This window comes from Heliconius melpomene, chromosome 21, assembly GCF_056956725.1.
Source record: "Heliconius melpomene rosina isolate 202511_hmr_F chromosome 21, ASM5695672v1, whole genome shotgun sequence".
Taxonomy (NCBI): Eukaryota; Metazoa; Arthropoda; class Insecta; order Lepidoptera; family Nymphalidae; genus Heliconius; species Heliconius melpomene.
Window position 1 is genome coordinate 2937611 of NC_140409.1, and position 18147 is coordinate 2955757.

General features: G+C 33.7%; 1 protein-coding gene across 2 annotated transcripts; it reads right to left on the reverse strand.

The window, feature by feature from the left end:
- Window positions 1-874: 874 nt before the first annotated feature.
- Window positions 875-12344, reverse strand: LOC146526853 (uncharacterized). Of its 2 annotated transcripts, none has more exons than XM_085205762.1 (2): window positions 11979-12344; window positions 875-3101 (listed from the first exon to the last, which is right to left on the reverse strand). In XM_085205762.1, the coding sequence occupies exons 1-2, from the start codon at window positions 12031-12033 to the stop codon at window positions 2446-2448; spliced, it is 711 nt and encodes a 236-aa protein (XP_085061888.1). In that variant the 5' UTR covers window positions 12034-12344; the 3' UTR covers window positions 875-2445. The 2 variants fall into 2 exon arrangements, with proteins under 2 accessions (XP_085061888.1, XP_085061889.1); XM_085205763.1 differs by lacking the exon at window positions 11979-12344 and adding an exon at window positions 4728-5102.
- Window positions 12345-18147: the final 5803 nt, after the last annotated feature.

Consider the following 18147-nt stretch of genomic DNA (forward strand, 5'->3'; position numbering starts at 1 on the left):
ATAGTTTAAGGTGAAAAAGAAACTATAAAAACAATGAAATAGGAGCAGTTTATTGTAAGCAACGGCCTTTATAGGAAGGAAACTCGTATAAAGTATTGTTATAAAATAATGCATATCACTTAACGCAATGACGTATCAGTATCATCATTGAATCTGTTTCGGAATAAGTAATTCAGAAACATATAGACCAATAGGTTAACCAATTAATTTTGTTCTTTAAAAATATTAACCACTTCTGATTTTTAATAATATAAGTAATAATAATGAGCTGTATTAACATGTAACACATAATTAACAACAGTATCTATCAATAAGATAATGTCTCTATATTCTGAGATTGTCAGCTAGTTTAAAAGACTGCGTTCTACGTCATCAGACTACAAAGTACAACGTTTGTCTATTAACAATCTCTTATCTTTTTAATCCCCTACTATGAAATAAAGAACACAGTGGCCATTCCCTTATTCTGCCTGCCAAGTGTGATCATAGAAAAACTATTCTGTAACCTTTTATTGTAACTGTAACCTTTTATTGTAATAAACTTAGAATATCGTACCATTGTTTTTCATCTCACGGGTCGGACTTCAAAATGTGGAAGATTTAATGCAATTGAGAAACTAGATTAATTGAAAGACATATTTTAGACATTTAAGACTACTCTTAAATGTCTTACTACTCTACTTACATAGAAATAAATGTATATTACAGTTATTTTTATAAATTTGAATTAATTTTTAGAATATTTTTAATATACTGACATCGTACCGTTACTGGCACTAGACATAGTGTGAAACTTCCCTAGGTGTTCCCAGTTTGAAGTGTTTTACTAACTATAACTATAAGCACTATATTTGTATGTCAAATAATAAAACAATCATATTTATACCATTTATTTAATGAGCATAAATAGCAAAAATCGAAACATATTCTTATTGTCCAAACATAGCAGAAGTCTAATAACAAATAAACAAATCGTTAATTATCACAGTAGTAAAAAAAAACACCAGCAAGCCTAAATCTATTTCTTACATAGATAATTAAATATCTTATACAAGTAGAACATTTGTGCAGAAACAACCAGATCATTTTGAAGAGAAACAGTCTAGTGTATACCATGTAGTAACTGCCTATGTACACAGATAAATGCAATATATTTTTATTTTTCAACTTTTTTATTATTATTTTATGAGAAAAAAATATTAAGATGGAGGCTTAAATAACATTTTTGTGTTTCCTACTGTTCTGTGCTGTTACGATAATTATCTTAATACTGTTCGTGTCGTACTGTTAAGAATAATTATCTTAATAAAGCTACAAATATTTTTTCCAATTAGATGAAATAATGGATAATTAGATAAGATTAGATATGAGGTACACTTGTATAATAACATTCAAATTCAAATTCAAAATTCAAATTTTGTATTAAGATCATCGTTAATGATACGAAAATGATGGTGGGATTTGAAATATGGTTGATTTTGTTTGTTTTTGTATTAATTTTACTTTATAGCTTAAAGAATAAACTAAAACTTAATAAACACAGTCAAGAAATTACGAATGTAATATATTCGTAAAGACTAAGGATAGTCTACAATAGTAGGTAGCTATAAGCTACACATAAAATATTGAACACGTAGTTGCAACAACTCGATAAACGAACTTAAAACTAACTTTTTGTATTTGAAATACATTAACAATAACTTTTTCTTTTATTTCAAAAAGTCGAAGTGGCCACTGTGTATGCACAGTCGCTACTCTTATATATTTAATGTATATATTATAATTATAAACCTAATACTTATAGTTACAAATATGAACAAAAAATAACACTCATTATAAATTAACTTATTTAACGTGATAAAATAACGTATTATATAAAAAGGTTGAAAGATTACTCCCACAGAATGACGCCCAGCCTAACAATCGTATACGGAGGTACAGTATCTGGAGAGATACTGTAGTGATGAGAGACAAGTTCTTAGGTATAGGTATACTACTACGACAACAATTTGTTGAACGTGAGTACGAAACATACTAATTTATACACTATCTAACATAAAAAAGACAAGAAACAGCAAATAAAGTGAAATTGACACATCGCATTGCGCTCAGCAGAGAATATTATATTAAATGTAATAATTTCGCATTATCGCAATGAAGATTCGCTTCTGCATATAAATGCAATGTGATATGTCTTACCTAGGTTATCTAACATGACACCACTCTACGTAGGGACTCTCCGTCATCCTACAATTGGAAAAGAAACATCTTTATATACTTACGAAGCTATCGAAACATGAAATAAATAGAGAAATTGTAATAGTAGCCACACTATCATAAGCTATTCATAAGTACACCAATTGACAAGAACCACTATAACAACGATTTTCATTTTAAAACCACGTTTTTAAATAGTCTAATTATTTAGAACTTAGAATAGACTAATTACATTTCCGTTTGTTTCCTGGCGTGTGTTCTCATATGTCGGGTGATCATGTCTCGGCGGCAGGCGGCGTAGGGGCACGCCGTGCAGCGGTAGGGCTTCTCCCCGGTGTGAGTGCGCTGGTGAGTGGCGAGGTGGTCAGAGCGCGAGAAGACCTGGCCGCAGGCGGAGCACGAGTAGGGCTTCAGTCCGGTGTGGCGGCGCGCGTGACGCGTCAGCATGTCTGATCTAGCAAACTTGCGACTACACACTTCGCACTCGTAAGCTCTGTGGGTTTCCGAGGCTTTGTCCCGATGGCGGGAAGCAACGTGTTTGGTGAGGCGATCGTGGACCGAGAACGTCTGTCCGCACGTGGTGCACACATACGCAGATCCTTCGTTGGCGGGTCTCGCAGCTTCCGATTTAATTGAAAGATCGAGTGGCACGTCGTTTGGTGCTTCCGAGTTGTGATATGGCGAATTTAACATAAGCCATTGAGGGAAAGGATAGTGGTTGTTGTTGCTGATCTGGATGGTGAGTTTGTCCAGGAGCCTCGACAGACGTCGGCGCTTGCGCATGAATTTAGGACCGTGCGCAATTGATGCTGTTTCCGCCATACTAGTCGTGAAGCCGCTGCTTCCTTCCTCGAGCGCTGCCGCCCGGTACAAGTTGGTCCAACCTGTGGGCAAAAAAATTATGTTATATAACGGAATATAGGTTTTTTCAATTTACTTAAATATATATACATTTAAATTGTGGAAAGATTTAAAGTTTAAAGATTGACTATTAAATAGAAAATTATTATTTCGTTTTTTATAATTTAATTCTTAATTTCCTTAAGTAAATTATAATATTTATTATATTGTAGGTAAATAATAAAAAAAAATATATAATTCTAAACGTCTTAAACAGATAAAAATAGGTAGGCAGGTGACATTTTAGGTTTACTTATTTACTCAGCGAGATGACAAAACATGCAAATATTGATAATACATTGCACCTTTAGCGCATCTGTCCACAGTGTGATGGGCGCGACCCTAATCCTTGGAGCCCTATTGGTAAGGTTAAGACTTTTTTTGGCCAATAGGATCTCTTTAAAGCAGTACAAAAGCTCCCCTAAGGTTCACTGAATGGGCTTAAGTACATTCGTCCTCATTTTTTTTAAAAGGCGTTATTAATATCAATGCTTGAGACGTTGGTGGGGCAGGTAATATAATCTATGTGTGTGGTGTTACTAGGCAGATCTCTTCTTATGTGACTTTTTTCAAGTTTACAATTATTTGTAACTGTTGGTATGTAAGTATATATATGTATATTTTGGTTCGAGAAATTATAAAAGAATGGAAAATCAGTTCTACCCATATATTAGTTTACTTTTTGATTATATTTGAAAATTAAACGAATATGCAAGCGCAAAGATTCGTTTGAAAATAGTAATCATTGTTTAAAAACTTTTACTAATAACTGGTATTTCCTAGGATCAGTTAACAAAATTAGTTATAGATAGAATTATGTAGACACTAATAGAAAGTAATTTTATTGTTACAATAAATTACCTCATTTAATTGTTCGCTGATGTTTTTATATTATAATTTAAAGTATTATTGTATTTTTATAAGAAATAATATAAACTAGAGGTCGTTTTTCGCTGTGGTGTCGAGGCAAAGTAGGTAATGGAGTGTCTTAAGAGTAGGTTCCCTCTGCCTACCCTGCTGTGCGCGAGATATAGCGTGAAGCCGATAATATAAAGTATATTAACATTATATAAGTTAAGATATTTAATAATTTATACTATAATACAATTTTCAAAAGTCAAAAAATCGAAACAAGGTATTTGTGTATCTAAATATATCAGAGTCGATTACTTAAAGGTTACAAAATAAGTCATTATTTTGTAGTTATCGTTTTGTCATTTATAAAAAAAAATCATCTGTTTTATATTATAATTTTGGTCGGTTGTTCTTGTTGATTGAGTATACCAAATACTTGGACTAGTATTTGCTTCTATTTCGATATTATTTGGTAGGTTTATTTGAGTAAATACTCCTCTATATTATTTAAATTGATATAGAACATATTTCCTACATTAATTAATTATTACACTTTAATTAATACAAAATAAACATTATGTGTATAAATAAGCATGTTATATTGTAACAATGTTTTTGAACACGTTTAATAATATATAAAAAGCACAATAAAACTTATGTGTCCAACTAAAAAGAAATATCTACATTTAAAATTAATTATTTTATCTAAGCAGTTATTTATATTTAAGAAATCAAGCAGTATTACGTTAACATACATGTTTCAAACCATCCACGCCGGTAAGTAGCAAGTGGCAAGTCCGAGCCAGCACAAGAGAGTATCTTTCACACACAGCACAGCACAGCACAGGTCCTTAGATATTTAGCACATGTGTTTTATCTATTGCACTTTACGTTTCGAAGATGCACTTAGAATCACGAGAATAGTGAACGGTACGTAAGGTCGGCGGGTCGGGCGTGCGACCGTCGACCGGTCCCGCCGCCCCCGCGCGTGCACGGACACATGGGCGCTCATATTCTCGTACGATATATACTAACGTCTCAGTGTACGCATCGCGAGGCACTGACTGAGTGACTAGTGACTAGTGACTGGTGACTGCTAGGGCCTGAGCGGGACTGACAGGCGGAGCGCCGCCCGCGCCGCCTCCACCTGCCTGCCTGCCGGTCCCACACCCTTGGTGCTTGCGTATTTGCAAAATATGTATGCCGGACACCGGCGCACGCGCATCGCGCAATCTAACCATATAACAATGATTGTTTAGTAAATTTATGAAATTTCCCAGTAAATAACTCTTCATTATAATTTAAGTGTTTTACTTATAGAGAGGCCATGTGCCAGAAATACGCTACCTTAACTTTAAAGTACTTACTAGTATAATAGTACTTGCTATTTCTATTTTATATTAGATACTTTTTGATAAATTAAATCTAGTACCGGCCGCAAATTAAACATGTCTATTTGTGGAACTAATCCATATTAATATCGGCATCAATCATCTATATATATAAAATCGAAAGGTCACTCACTCATCACGAAATCTCAGAAACTACAAGTGCTAGGAATCTCATATTTTGCATAGAAGTTATTTATTTATAGGTGCTTGCTAAGATGGAAATTTGCAATATTCGACTTGTAAGGGGTTCGTCGTCGTAACTTCGTTACTACAAATGCTAGGAGTCTCAAAATTTTCATGGACGTCACTTATAGGTACTCATGGAGACAGAAATGAATAATAACGTAGTTCACGCAGGCGAAGCCGCGGGCGGGCCGCTAGTTCTTTATAAATTGCTACATCTATTCATTTAATTTCTTATTATATTTCATACCTCGCACCCCGTATTTAAGAAAAAACCACAAATATATTTTTTTTTAAATGAAATCTCTGAATATTTCAAAGACGAGAATCAAATTATGATAATAGAGAGGAAAGAGAAGAATTTAAACGTTTAATTTACAGGTTAAAGAAGATTTCTTGTGGTATCCTTAAGTTAAGATTATAAATATTAAAATTTTATTTGATATTTAAAGACTTTTCGACATTACTATTTTCTATTTAAATTTTTTGTTTCACTTAACCAATATGTTTCAAAATCTAAAAATATCTACCTTAGTAAAAGATACATTTGAAAGACTTAGTACATTATGTAATTATATGATGAATTATATGATGCGGATCTAAACGGCTTCGCCCGCTTGATCTATATGAATATTTATTAAATATATATATGAATTTCATAATTTTCAGTTTGGGGTGTGAATCTAATAAACCATGAATCACGTGCTCAATTAAATATTTTTATGAGTCTGAATTTCAAATTTTATGAAAATCGTTGCCGATTTAAGAAATTTTCCATACGAACTTTCAACACCTATTTCATCCCTTTAGGGTTACAGTTTTCCAAAATGCCTTCTTAGTGGGTATCCAGATTACGAAAATAAACATCTGTCCAAATTTCACGTTCCTACCATCAGTGGTCACCTCAGTCAGTGAGAACATGTCCTTTTATATATACATAGGCAATAGATGCCATATGTGCCATCTTTAATTAAAAAATAAGATCTTATGTGTATATATTTGGGAGGCAAATTACTCCTGCAACCACAACTCTAGTGTTCACTCACATAGGTAGAGGTACGCTGTATTTAATATGCCACAACACTTTCAACTTCGTTTTTTTACACACCTATGTAAAAACTATTAATAATGAGGAGCAGTGCAGCTTTTCTTATAGATCGATAAAAATAATTTGCATGATATACCTACAAAGCTGTCGTGGCCAAGTGCTGGAAAATCGATAAAACGCCTTTGTAGTTTATTTAGACTCGTGTATATCCTAATAAACTGTGTATCATTGTTAATTAAGCACAGTAATAAACTATTATTGATAAAGAGCAGTCTTTCTTCTTCAGCTTCACGCGGTATACCTCAGACAGCAGGGTAGGCAGAGGGAACTTAGTGTTAAGACACTCGGTTCTCCACTTTCTGCCGAATTCTGGAGGCATTGCGTGTTGAGTAGTGTTGCCCAAATGCAAGAACAAGACGAGACTTAGCCAGTCTTGGTCTTGGTCTTGGTCTTGCGCTCCCAGTCTTGGTCTTGGTCTTGGTCTTGGTCTTGGTCTTGGTCTTGCAGCAAGAGTCTTGCAAGTCTTGCAATTACCTATTAGTCTACTACTATTTATTAAAGTTTACTTTAAATCTTAAAAAACGTATTAGAATTGGAACATTGTGAGCTTGAATTAACATAGCCATAGTAAAGATCAAGCAGATTAATAAATAACTGAAGATTTGATAAGAAATTCGAAAAATCAACTGACCTATATGTCGTTTTCCATGGAAGTAACTGTTTCTTAATAAACATTTATGATTTATAAGCTTACATTTGCTAAAACATGTAAAAAAACAAATTAATTACAATAACTTGACTGTATTTTAAAGAACAATACTTATCTGTCTAGAAAGAGATTGAACCCTCAACTTATAAGAAATTTAATAAAAGATTTGTACGATTTATCATTTATTTGAACAAAAAATAAAATACAACACTAATCAACAGCTTTATCATTAGGTTATGATACTTTATATCAATTTTTTTGACCAACTATTAATACAAAGTAACCATCTGGCTGACTCATCATTTAACCTATTTCTATGTTTTCTAATTACTAATGATGCTTTAGAAAATAACCTCTCAGCAGGTACTGAAGTTGCAGGTATTGAGAGAAAATCACGGGCCATTTTCGATTAAATCGGATACTCTGTCTCATGCGTCCTCCACCAATCTAAAATGTCTTCCGAGCTGGCAGTTCTTGGTTTTCTCAGGTACTCCTCCAACTCGTCTATCACTAAGCCTTGAAGACAAGATCCAGATGACGTCGAGGGACATTCATAGAGTTTATCAAAGTCTATTACGTCTTCATCTTCATCACATACTTTATTTTCTTTTTCTGGTAATTCCAGAGATTTGTTCAGTGAGTGTAGACTTTTATATTCTTCATAAAGTTCATTGAACTTGCGCAGACTTTCTGTTTTAAGTTGCTTCCCCCACATTGTCAGGTCAAAAGTCTGAGCCTTATGCCTTGGGTCTAAAATTAAAGAAGTACAATAAATCCAGTTGCTCTTCTTGTAATGTTTAAGCATTTTGTCTCGAGCTGCTTGGAAAGCTAGAATGAGCCTTTCATCCACTTCAGATCGATTAGGTTTCTCATCTAACTGTTTTACCATAGATTCAATTTTATCTAGCAAGAGATTGAATGATACAATGACTAGCGGTAATGTAACATATTTGTCTCCACCAAGTTTTGTACTTAAAAGTTTAAAGTTTATTAGAAATTTATGTAATTTTTCGAGTACCTGCCATTCATTAGCTGTGATTTGAAAATCATTTAATTCGGTGACAGAACTGCACAATATGTCAATGCCCGCTCTCACTTTTAAACCAAATCCAATCATATCATGTGTGGAATTCCATCTCGTTGGACAGTCAAGAATGGCATTTAGATTTGATGGCACGCCAGCTGCTTCACAAGCAGACTGAAACTTCTTCTTCACTATCTCACTTCTTTTTATTTTACTGGAAATACTGCGTAACTTTGTTACAGATGTACGCGAGTCAGCAATATTTGGTGCAGATTCTTCATCTTCCTCATCCTCAGTTTCGTCTGCATAGTCTTCGTACTGCTGATCTTGCGCGTTAGTGTCAGACTCATAGTGTAATGCTAAGGTCTTTAATAAATCTTGTACACCAAGGTTTAAAATGTGAGCAAAGCACCGGAAATGTTGATTGTCTGAATCAAAGTGTGGCGGCAGCTGTTTGCCCAGTTCATACATAAATTTGGTATTTGCAGTTGCGTTGTCGACCGTGATACCTTGTATTTTATCAATTATGCCATATTCCAATAAACATTCATGGAAAATCGTTGCAATATCTTCCCCAGTATGTCGACCGCGTGATGGTATAAAATCAAGAACTACAGATTGATACTTCCATTCGTTGTCTATATAATGAATAGTAACCCCGTAGTAACTCCTACCAGCAATTGACGTCCACCCATCAATGGTAAAAACTTTTTAGATGATAATTGTTGAAGTCGTTCCTTGAGATTCAATTGGAGCTCTTCAAATCGCTCTTTGACTTTCCTTCTAAGTGTAGACCTTTTAGGAAACACCATATTAGGGCAAATACGTCGAAAATATACTTGTGTAGCTTCGTCATCGAAAAATGAGAAGGGAAGATATTTTTTCACCACCCAATCAACTGTAGCTGTCGTGATGTTGTCACTGCTGTTTTCCGACTGAACCAAAACAATAAATCTTGTGTTATTATTTAAAACATACTAGGTTTGAGCGTATAAGAGGAGGAGGTTTGTTGTTGTTAAATCGAGAAAATCGTTAAATTGATATTTGTTATATTAAGGTTGCACTGTACTGTAATTTACCAAAATAAAATACTTAGTTGTTACTGGCCGATTAAATGAAAATATGGGTGTTTATAAAAAATATTTAAGACGATAATTACATACTTAATATGTCGCACCCCTAGATGAAAACACCACTAACTCAAAAATACTTACGTAAGTTAATGGCGTTTTTGAAAGTATCGCATGAATAGCTACGCAGAGTTATAATTCTTTTAACTGTTAAAAAAATATTCTTACCTGTCCACTTCTTCCAGCGGTTACTAAAAAGTTTGTGATATCTCCACTTAATTTTGGTTTAACAGGAAGAAATATTTCTGATTCCTTTTTGTGGAAAGATATTAGATGTTTCCTTAAGCCTGAAGTGTTTCTGTTTTTCATTTTTATTTCAATCTTTTTATGTTGGCACAATTTACAGAAGGCAGTTTGGGATGCATGAATTATTTCGAAAAACTCCTCAAATTTGCTTTTGGGTCTTTTAGATCTGTGACTCAAACTCTCGTTACTCGGACTAGAATAATTTGAATCTTCGTCACTCATATTAAATTGTACACGTGATACGTTTTTAGAAAACAACGAGAATTAGTAAAAACAATTATTAAGTTAGACTCGGAGCACAGCTCAATTGGAAATGACTGGAATTAAAATAATTCCTTTATTTATTAGTACGTTTCCTTGCTTTCTACCGCGCCTGTAGGTACTCTTAAAATTCGAAATTATTTTGCATGAGTATACCTACGCCTACGCCCTATGGCGGCAATCAAATAGTGTCAAATGTTATGATTTCGGCGTGGCGGCAACGATTGTTTTAGATTTCAAAAGAAGCCGCCGGCGCGTGTATCATAACCATGTACTTCCGAAAAGCGGCAAATTTCTTTGAGAAGTAAGTACAAAACCTTTGATGCCGCGTTATCAAAGTGCCGATGGTTAAAACATAACTATGCATGCACTCAGTTTGATTTTAATAGATAGGTCCAGTTTTTCATATTCTTTGCTACAGTTTTTTACGTCTCATAGAATTCCTAAGCGTACCTACCTATACACCGAACTGTTACACCTAACTACTCAGTGAAATAGCGCTAAGTCCTAGCTGCAAGACGCAAGAGCCTTGCAGGCTATGTCTTGTTCTTGCTCAAATCTTGCACGGTCAGTCTTGGTCTTGGTCTTGCTAAAAATACGCGGTCTTGTTCTTGGTCTTGCAAAAACGCAAGAACAAGACCAAGACTGCAAGACCAAGACTGAATTTGGGCAACACTAGTGTTGAGTGGCAGAACTCAACGCTCGACGCGTTGACACCAGAGCGAAGAAATGGAAATATAAACGTAAATAAATATTTCTATACGAAAATTGAGGCGTAAAATAAAAAAATAAACTTTTGAAAAGTAAAATACGAAGAGAGAAATAAAAATAAAAAAATCTGCTTCACGCTATATCCCGCACACAGCAGTATAGGCAGAGGTAACCTAGTGTTAAGACTCTCTCTCTCTCTGTTCCCCACTTTTTGTCGAATTCTGGAGGTATTGCGTGTTGAGGGGCGGAATTCAACGCCGCGCTTTGCCTCAACACCAGGGCGAAGAAATGATAATGTAACCGTAAATAAATATTTCACTTTCTCGAGTGGGAATTGTACCCACAACCGTCGCGTTACACACACTTGTGCCGCTGCATTTTCTTTGAGAATAATTAATCTTTTGAAGTGCTTAGCGCAAACGATTATTATACCTATTACACAAAATATAATGTGAATATATTATACAATTGTAAAAATAAGTATTTTATTGTGGATATAATACGGAAGGAATTCAGATTTGTTTCTGTTGACAATTAGCTCGTACACTGATGACCAGTTTCCCTTTGATTAAATATAAGAGAGACGTAATTAACTTACGTAAATTACTAATGAAAATATTGAATATTATTGCTTTGCCTGACTGTTGTAGGTACCTACGCGAGCCGTCAGCCTCTTGCAAGGTTTAATGAAAATATTTAAAAAAAAGATTAAGAGCAATGAATATTGTTATGCAGATTTATTTTGATGAAGCATAGATAAGGGCAATACTGGCAGTTACTCGAAATATTAAGCCAGTAGGCAGTAGGTACAAATACTCTAGTGTCAAAACACTCCACTCCACAACACAATAAGATGGCTATCTAGTTAGAAAGTCAATCAACAGTGAAATCCTTTTTCTAAGTGGTTTCCTTTGGTATATAAATGAACTTGCACTTGCACTTTAAACAGCAGACGCAGAAATGTATAGCTGTCTAACTTAATAACTGACATATTATTAAAAAAGTTTATGGCTTTGACCATATATATACAAATTTTAAGTTTAAAGTATCTTAAAAATTTAATACGATAAATTATAAAAAAAAAAGTAGGTAGGTACATACTTGCAGTTCGCCGCTCGCGCATGCGCCCGCTTTAACTACCTACATAATTATTAATTTACTAATCCTTCATCATATTACTTATGTCTTCTAATAATAATATTTTTATTAACTTTACTTTTCATTATATAGTAAATTTTAACTATTAAATCACAACAACGAAATGTTATATAACACTAACTTAAGAAAGCTAACACTTAATTACCTTCCACATGTAAGCCTTGGAGTCTAGCCTTCTGCGTATCAAGCAAGGTTTGCATTTTCTTCCGTAGACAAAATGAGAAACAAGAACAAAAAAACTTAAAACCAAAAATTTGAAAACTAACACGTAACTTAACTCAACATAAACACAAAAAGTAAAGGAAATTAAAAAGTAAAAACTGAAAAGGCGACGTCGCACGGGCGATGTCTCCTCGACGAGTGAGTACCGTTAAATGAAATCAGTTCTAGGGTAGAAAAATAATAAAGCTAAACGTATTTTGCGTAATGAAGTCTGTAAGAAGGGTCCGAGATCTCAGCAGATGGAGGGTTGGCGTGAGAAACGGGGGCGTCGAGGCTTGTCGAGCAGCTGTCTTGCGGCTCGTGTCGTGGTCGTCGTCGTGGGTGTCTCGCCCGTTGATAAGTGATGGCCAATCTATGGTACACCTAACGCCTACTAATGTTTGATGACCTTGTTGTCATGTCAATTTACGTAAATACGATGTCTCAGTACTAAAATAGTTATTAATATTTGATAATTAATAATATTTTGTATATTATTATTATTATTACATTAGTTGTTATCATGTAGAAATAATTCACAGCTATTTTTTTTATATGTTTTATATGTATGTTTTTTCGTGCATAATAGGTAGTAACGAAGAGAGCGGCATATTAAGGCACTTCGTTCTCCACTCTCCGTCAATTTCTAGAGTAAAGCCTTAATTGTAGTTGAGTGGTGTAACCCACTGCTTAACGCTTGGTGCATTTTAGTATTTATTTTTTCTATATTGTACAAATCAGGAATATTATTGTAGATCATTGTTTAATAATTTAGGCAGTTAGCAGAAGTTCATTACTTTTTAAATTATTCAAATTTTATATTATATTAATTTTAAAATAAGTCGCAATATTACATATCGCACTATGAAGTACACATTTCCCATGTATTTTGTATTATAGGTAAATGAAAATTAATCCTATTATTATTAAATGCATTAATTCAAATAAATATTTTTAGCATGTTTTAAATTGACAAACCCAATTATGGGTAAAGCCAAACTTACTAATTTAATTTAATTATTATTTGAAAAAATTTTCAGCTTTATGCGGTATTTGGCACATAGCAGGGTAACCTGCTTCCAGAAGGATCCCAGGTTCCTTAGCGGTAAGACTCTCTGTGTGTTTAGTGGCGGACCGCAACGCCGCGCTTTTCTCAGTATCAAGGTAGGAATCGAACCCGCAACCGTTGCGTTTACAGTCGCAAGCCTGTGCTGCGCTCTCTAACTATAATTTCGATTTTTTTACAAAAATTGAAATTCACACTCTGAACCCCTAAGGGTGTAAATAAACAGGCGAAGCGACACGTGTCCGCTATTTTCATATATTCAACTTTGGAAATAAATAATACATTATAATTAATTATAATTGAGACTAGTGGCGTAGTGGCAAATGCATGTGACTGTAAACGCAGCAGGTTCGGGGTTCGATCCCCACTCGAGAAAATGAAGTAGTTAAGATTTTCTTCGCAATGGTGTAGAGTGTCTTAACACTAGGTTCCTGCAATGTAAACGAAATTGAAACAAAAAGCTTTACAAATATTTTTAAAATATTTAATCATATACTTATTTATGTATAGCCTGTAGTTACAACTTTATTTATCACTTAATGTTGTCTACAGCTACACGCCCGCGCTCGTCTCAATTTAAATCACAACGCCTGTGTATTACAGTACGGTCAACGAGTCATGGGGTCTTCTGAACTATTGTGTATTTTTCACTCGGAAAGATACAAATTAGAAGCACAAAATCTTCAGCGCGGCCAAGACTCGTTAATCGTATTGTACCTACTTCTCTTATTAGGACCGTACAAGTACTTATTCACTTTTATCGAACATAACTTGCTTATATGTATTATTGTTCTGGCGGTAGTAATTAGTTGGGGTAAACAAATAAATGGCCTAGTTCGATTTATAATCATTTAATATATAATAAGGCCCGTATTTATAGACCGTTCTCTGAGATAGATCTTGAGAGCGATTTTAAGATGCCGTTTTCACTCATAAATTATAATCTATAACTGAAAACGGTACCTCAAGATCGATCTCAGTGTTGAGAGCGGATTATAAATACGGGTTTAAGATTAAGATAATGAGACAGCGTGTAAGTGTATGCTTGAATAAGTGTGTGTCGTTACTCCGCGTGCAAAATCTCGCGAAAGTGGGGAATAGACTTCCCTATATATTTCCCTCTATTTAGCCCGCTATGCGGGAAGAGCGTGAAGCTTTTGGTATTTCATTAAAAAATCACTCAAGTGCGATTCGCTTTCGCACACCGAGGGATCTATACCGATTTAATTATTGTAGGTCAACTAGAACTTAAAAAGTTAACTTACACAACTGACATAAGTTTGTCGTGTTGTTGTTTTCTGTGATATATGTAGTATGTACGTACATATAAAATACATTTTTACATATGAAAATACTTTTATTTGTATTGTAATTATCTTCTACTTAACAAAACTATTACTTATTAAGTTAAGGGGAGGTGCCATATAGGTTGAGGCACACATATTTATGTTTTGGTAGTTAATAGTTATCACTAATAAATAAAATGCAATTAAGATATACCAAATGTGAAACGATAAAAATATTAAAGAACTCTTTATAGATATGCGTATACAGTATTTATTTATAATATTATTCAAGTGATTACATTAACAATACTCCCTTTTCGACAACTTATTGCGTGGCCGTTCTCACGGGTGGCACCTGGTGTAAGTGTGGGGGCTGTGGGGGGCTCGGACCTCGAGCGTCGTCTCCGACGTTATGTTAATAACTAAGTACTTTTAAGTTTTAACTGTATTTACGCTTAAGTATTGATATTGACATTTTTTTTTCAAAACATTTTTTATTTTATATTTTATAAGTTGGTCCGCTTCCAAAAATTAAACTTGTCGGGCCGTCGTGGCGCAGCGGCACAAGGGTGTGACTATACCGCGACGGTTGTGGGTTCGATCCCCATTCGATGAAGTGAAATATTTATTTACGTTTATATTGCCATTTCTTCGCTCTGTTGTCGAGGCAAAGCGCGGCGTTGAGTTCTGCCACTTAACACGCAATGCCTCCAGAATTCGGCAGAAAGTGGGGAACGGAGTGTCTTAACACTAGGTTCCCTCTGTCTACCCTGTTGTGTGCGGGATACAGCGTTAAGCTGAAATTTGTGAATTGTGAAGAGTTAATGATAGTGTAAAGCTATTTGTAATTAAGCATTCAATTTAAAATCTAACATTAAAATATTTTCAAAGATAAGAATACAATTTAAACTTTTAAAATTGTTAAAAAATATATTTTATGTCAAAGTTTCTTCGTTCTTCCAAGATTTCGCCACGGTCCAAAAGTTAATAATTTGATGATATTGTCTGCATGAATAAAAACGGCAACCTTTAGCAAAAATCAAATAATCAATGTCGTCAACCACAACAATGATTATCAAAATATTTTATTACGCAAAACTTTAAAACGAAATATTAATTAGTATTCATTCCCATACATACCTACGCACTAACAGTAATTAATTATTGCCAAATATTATATAATCAAATCATATTATATGAATGAATCAAAGGCAGTGAGAATGTTACCCCTAATTTTTCTTTGCGAATCGCCCTCCGCCTGCTAAAAGTAAATCCTAGATGGTTGAGGGGAGAGATTTCTCACGGGTCACCGTCACACCTGCGCTTACACTGGAGCCCTCCGCCTTACAGCTATAAACGGGACTGGACAGCATGTAGGTACTGTTATTCTTTTAATCGTCATACTTATTTCGGACTCAAAAATAATAATAATTTAGTATAATGGTAGAACTAACTGGATCAATGCGAAGCTTCTCCACGTATAAGTACCTCTATGTGTGTAATGTGTGTATGTGTGTGTTGCTTATTATTTGAGTTCGTGATTTATGTTTATACACTGTTTATCTCGTATTAGTTGTTTGCCCTGGTTTCTCTTGGGTTTTTTTATTAATTTATAATATTGTTAGAAATCAGAAGTGAAATATATTTAAAAAACGTTACTAAGGTACAAAAGACCTGTTAATACATCAGTAGAGGAGCATGGAGCAGTGTCTGGGACTTGCGATCAAAGATGTAGGCTTAAGGGTACCCTTTCCGATATATCAACACTCGCCTTGCCTGCTCCAGCCCAGTGTAACTATAAATAGGTGTTAACCACATTTATTATTAAAATAACAATTAATTAATCAAATAAATAGTTGTCCTAATAATCGAATCCGCAAACAATATAATATTTAAGGTATGAATATAGTTAAAAGCTATAGAGATAATAAGGAGAAAACGTACGTACGTCTACGTAGTATGTAGGTACGTTTAGGATTATTATATTTGTTACTCGACAACATACTCAATCAAATAAATTTAATTCATGTCAAATTAGAAATCCCGTAATATGATATTATTTAAAGTATTTCTTGGCATTTTTTTTTGTTAATAAATAATGAATTTTTAACTATATTATACAGTTATCCACTATATTTATTTTAATCAACTCCTAACCTGTAAACTATTACTTATTTGCCTGCCCTAGATTTATTATTAAAAAAATATTAACAAATTATTAAAAATTATAGTATACACGCAGTGCCCCCAGATTTCGGCGGAAAATGGGGGAACGGAGTGTCTTAACACTGGGTTCTCTCTGTCGTCGTGATGCTAAAAGATATATAATAACTTATTATAATACAATATAAAAATATAAAGATAGTAATATTTTACATTTTATAATACTTTATACAGTGGTCAAACGAATGACTTGTCGTGGGAAATACGGGGAATAAGTAAACAAACATTCGATAGCACAATGTAATCGATGAAATTGATTTTAAATAGTCATGTTTTATTTGATATCAAGTTTATACAGATGCAAAATTTAAATATAATGTATTAGTTATTTAACAAACAATGTTTATGAAAATGATAATAATATATTTTTTTGTATAAGTATGTAAGTATATTTTTGTTTTATTTTTATTAAAGCTATTGACACTTACTTATAACATTCATTAATAAAATATTTATTGCAAGTTGTACCTTGCCCTGAAAGAAACGGTAGCGCTCCCACGACCCGTTATTCTATTTTCTTTACAATCTTCCCCATTCGTCTGCATCGTGGGGTTGAGCGGCGGGGGCTCAAGGGTAAGTACGCATTCTCACGTGGAAATCTTGCTATTATTATTGCACAAATTGGTATCATCTGTTCATTTTAAAGTTATTGTTCGTATAATAAGTATCGTTGGTTCTGATGGCATTTACTATGTTTGCTTTTTTTTAAGTTACCTAAATGTTGTTAAGTTTTAAAATTATTTTATGTTTTGCATTAGGTTCATTTTCCTTGATTATTTTTTTTTATATTGTAAGTTTGTAACATTATTTTATTTTCATGGAATATAATACTAACAATAAGTACTAATAAAGTAACAAACTTAACAACCTTTAGAAGTTACAATAACATTCCTATATATTGAATATTTCTTCCTAAATTTATATATGTTTTATTAGACGATTAACTTTAACTAAGAAATTTCTGGGATGCGTAAATGAAAAGCAACAAGTTCAGTCCGCATTTACCAGACAATTATTTTTGTCTACAATTCCAAGCTACGTCGTTTTCTTGTTTTACGCACATTGCCACTTAAGTATTATTAGAATGCTTACGTTGTTTTATAGTTGGAATAATTATGAAATACTATAAAATGAAATATAATTATCTAGTATACGAATAAAAGTACTTAAAGAGTTTTTTAATTTTTTTAGCTTCGCGCGGTATTCCGCTTATAGCAGGTTAGGCAACAGCACCTAGTAAGCCACACCGTTCTCCACTTTCCGCCGAATTCTAAGTTAAATATTTAATTTCCTCGAGTGGGAATCGAACCAACAACGTATAGCGTTTACAGTCTACGCCACAGCTTGCCTTAGAATATATAATGAACCCAATTATACATGATCAACCTTTTAAATATCCTATTTTATATGAATAAAAAATCGGTAGAAACGTTATAGCTTAATAATAGCTTTTAAATAATCTTGTTAGATTTCCTTTTTTTTTAAAGATATTTAACAAAATAAATACTCGAAAAATAAATAATGTAAAAGAATAAAGT

Coding starts and splice junctions, on each gene's coding strand:
- LOC146526853 (XM_085205762.1), bottom strand. CDS start 12,033: ATGCAAACCTTGCTTGATACGCAGAAGGCTAGACTCCAAGGCTTACAT. Junction 3,102..11,978: donor CCAAGGCTTACATGTGGAAG/GTAATTAAGTGT, acceptor TTTTGCCCACAG/GTTGGACCAACTTGTACCGG.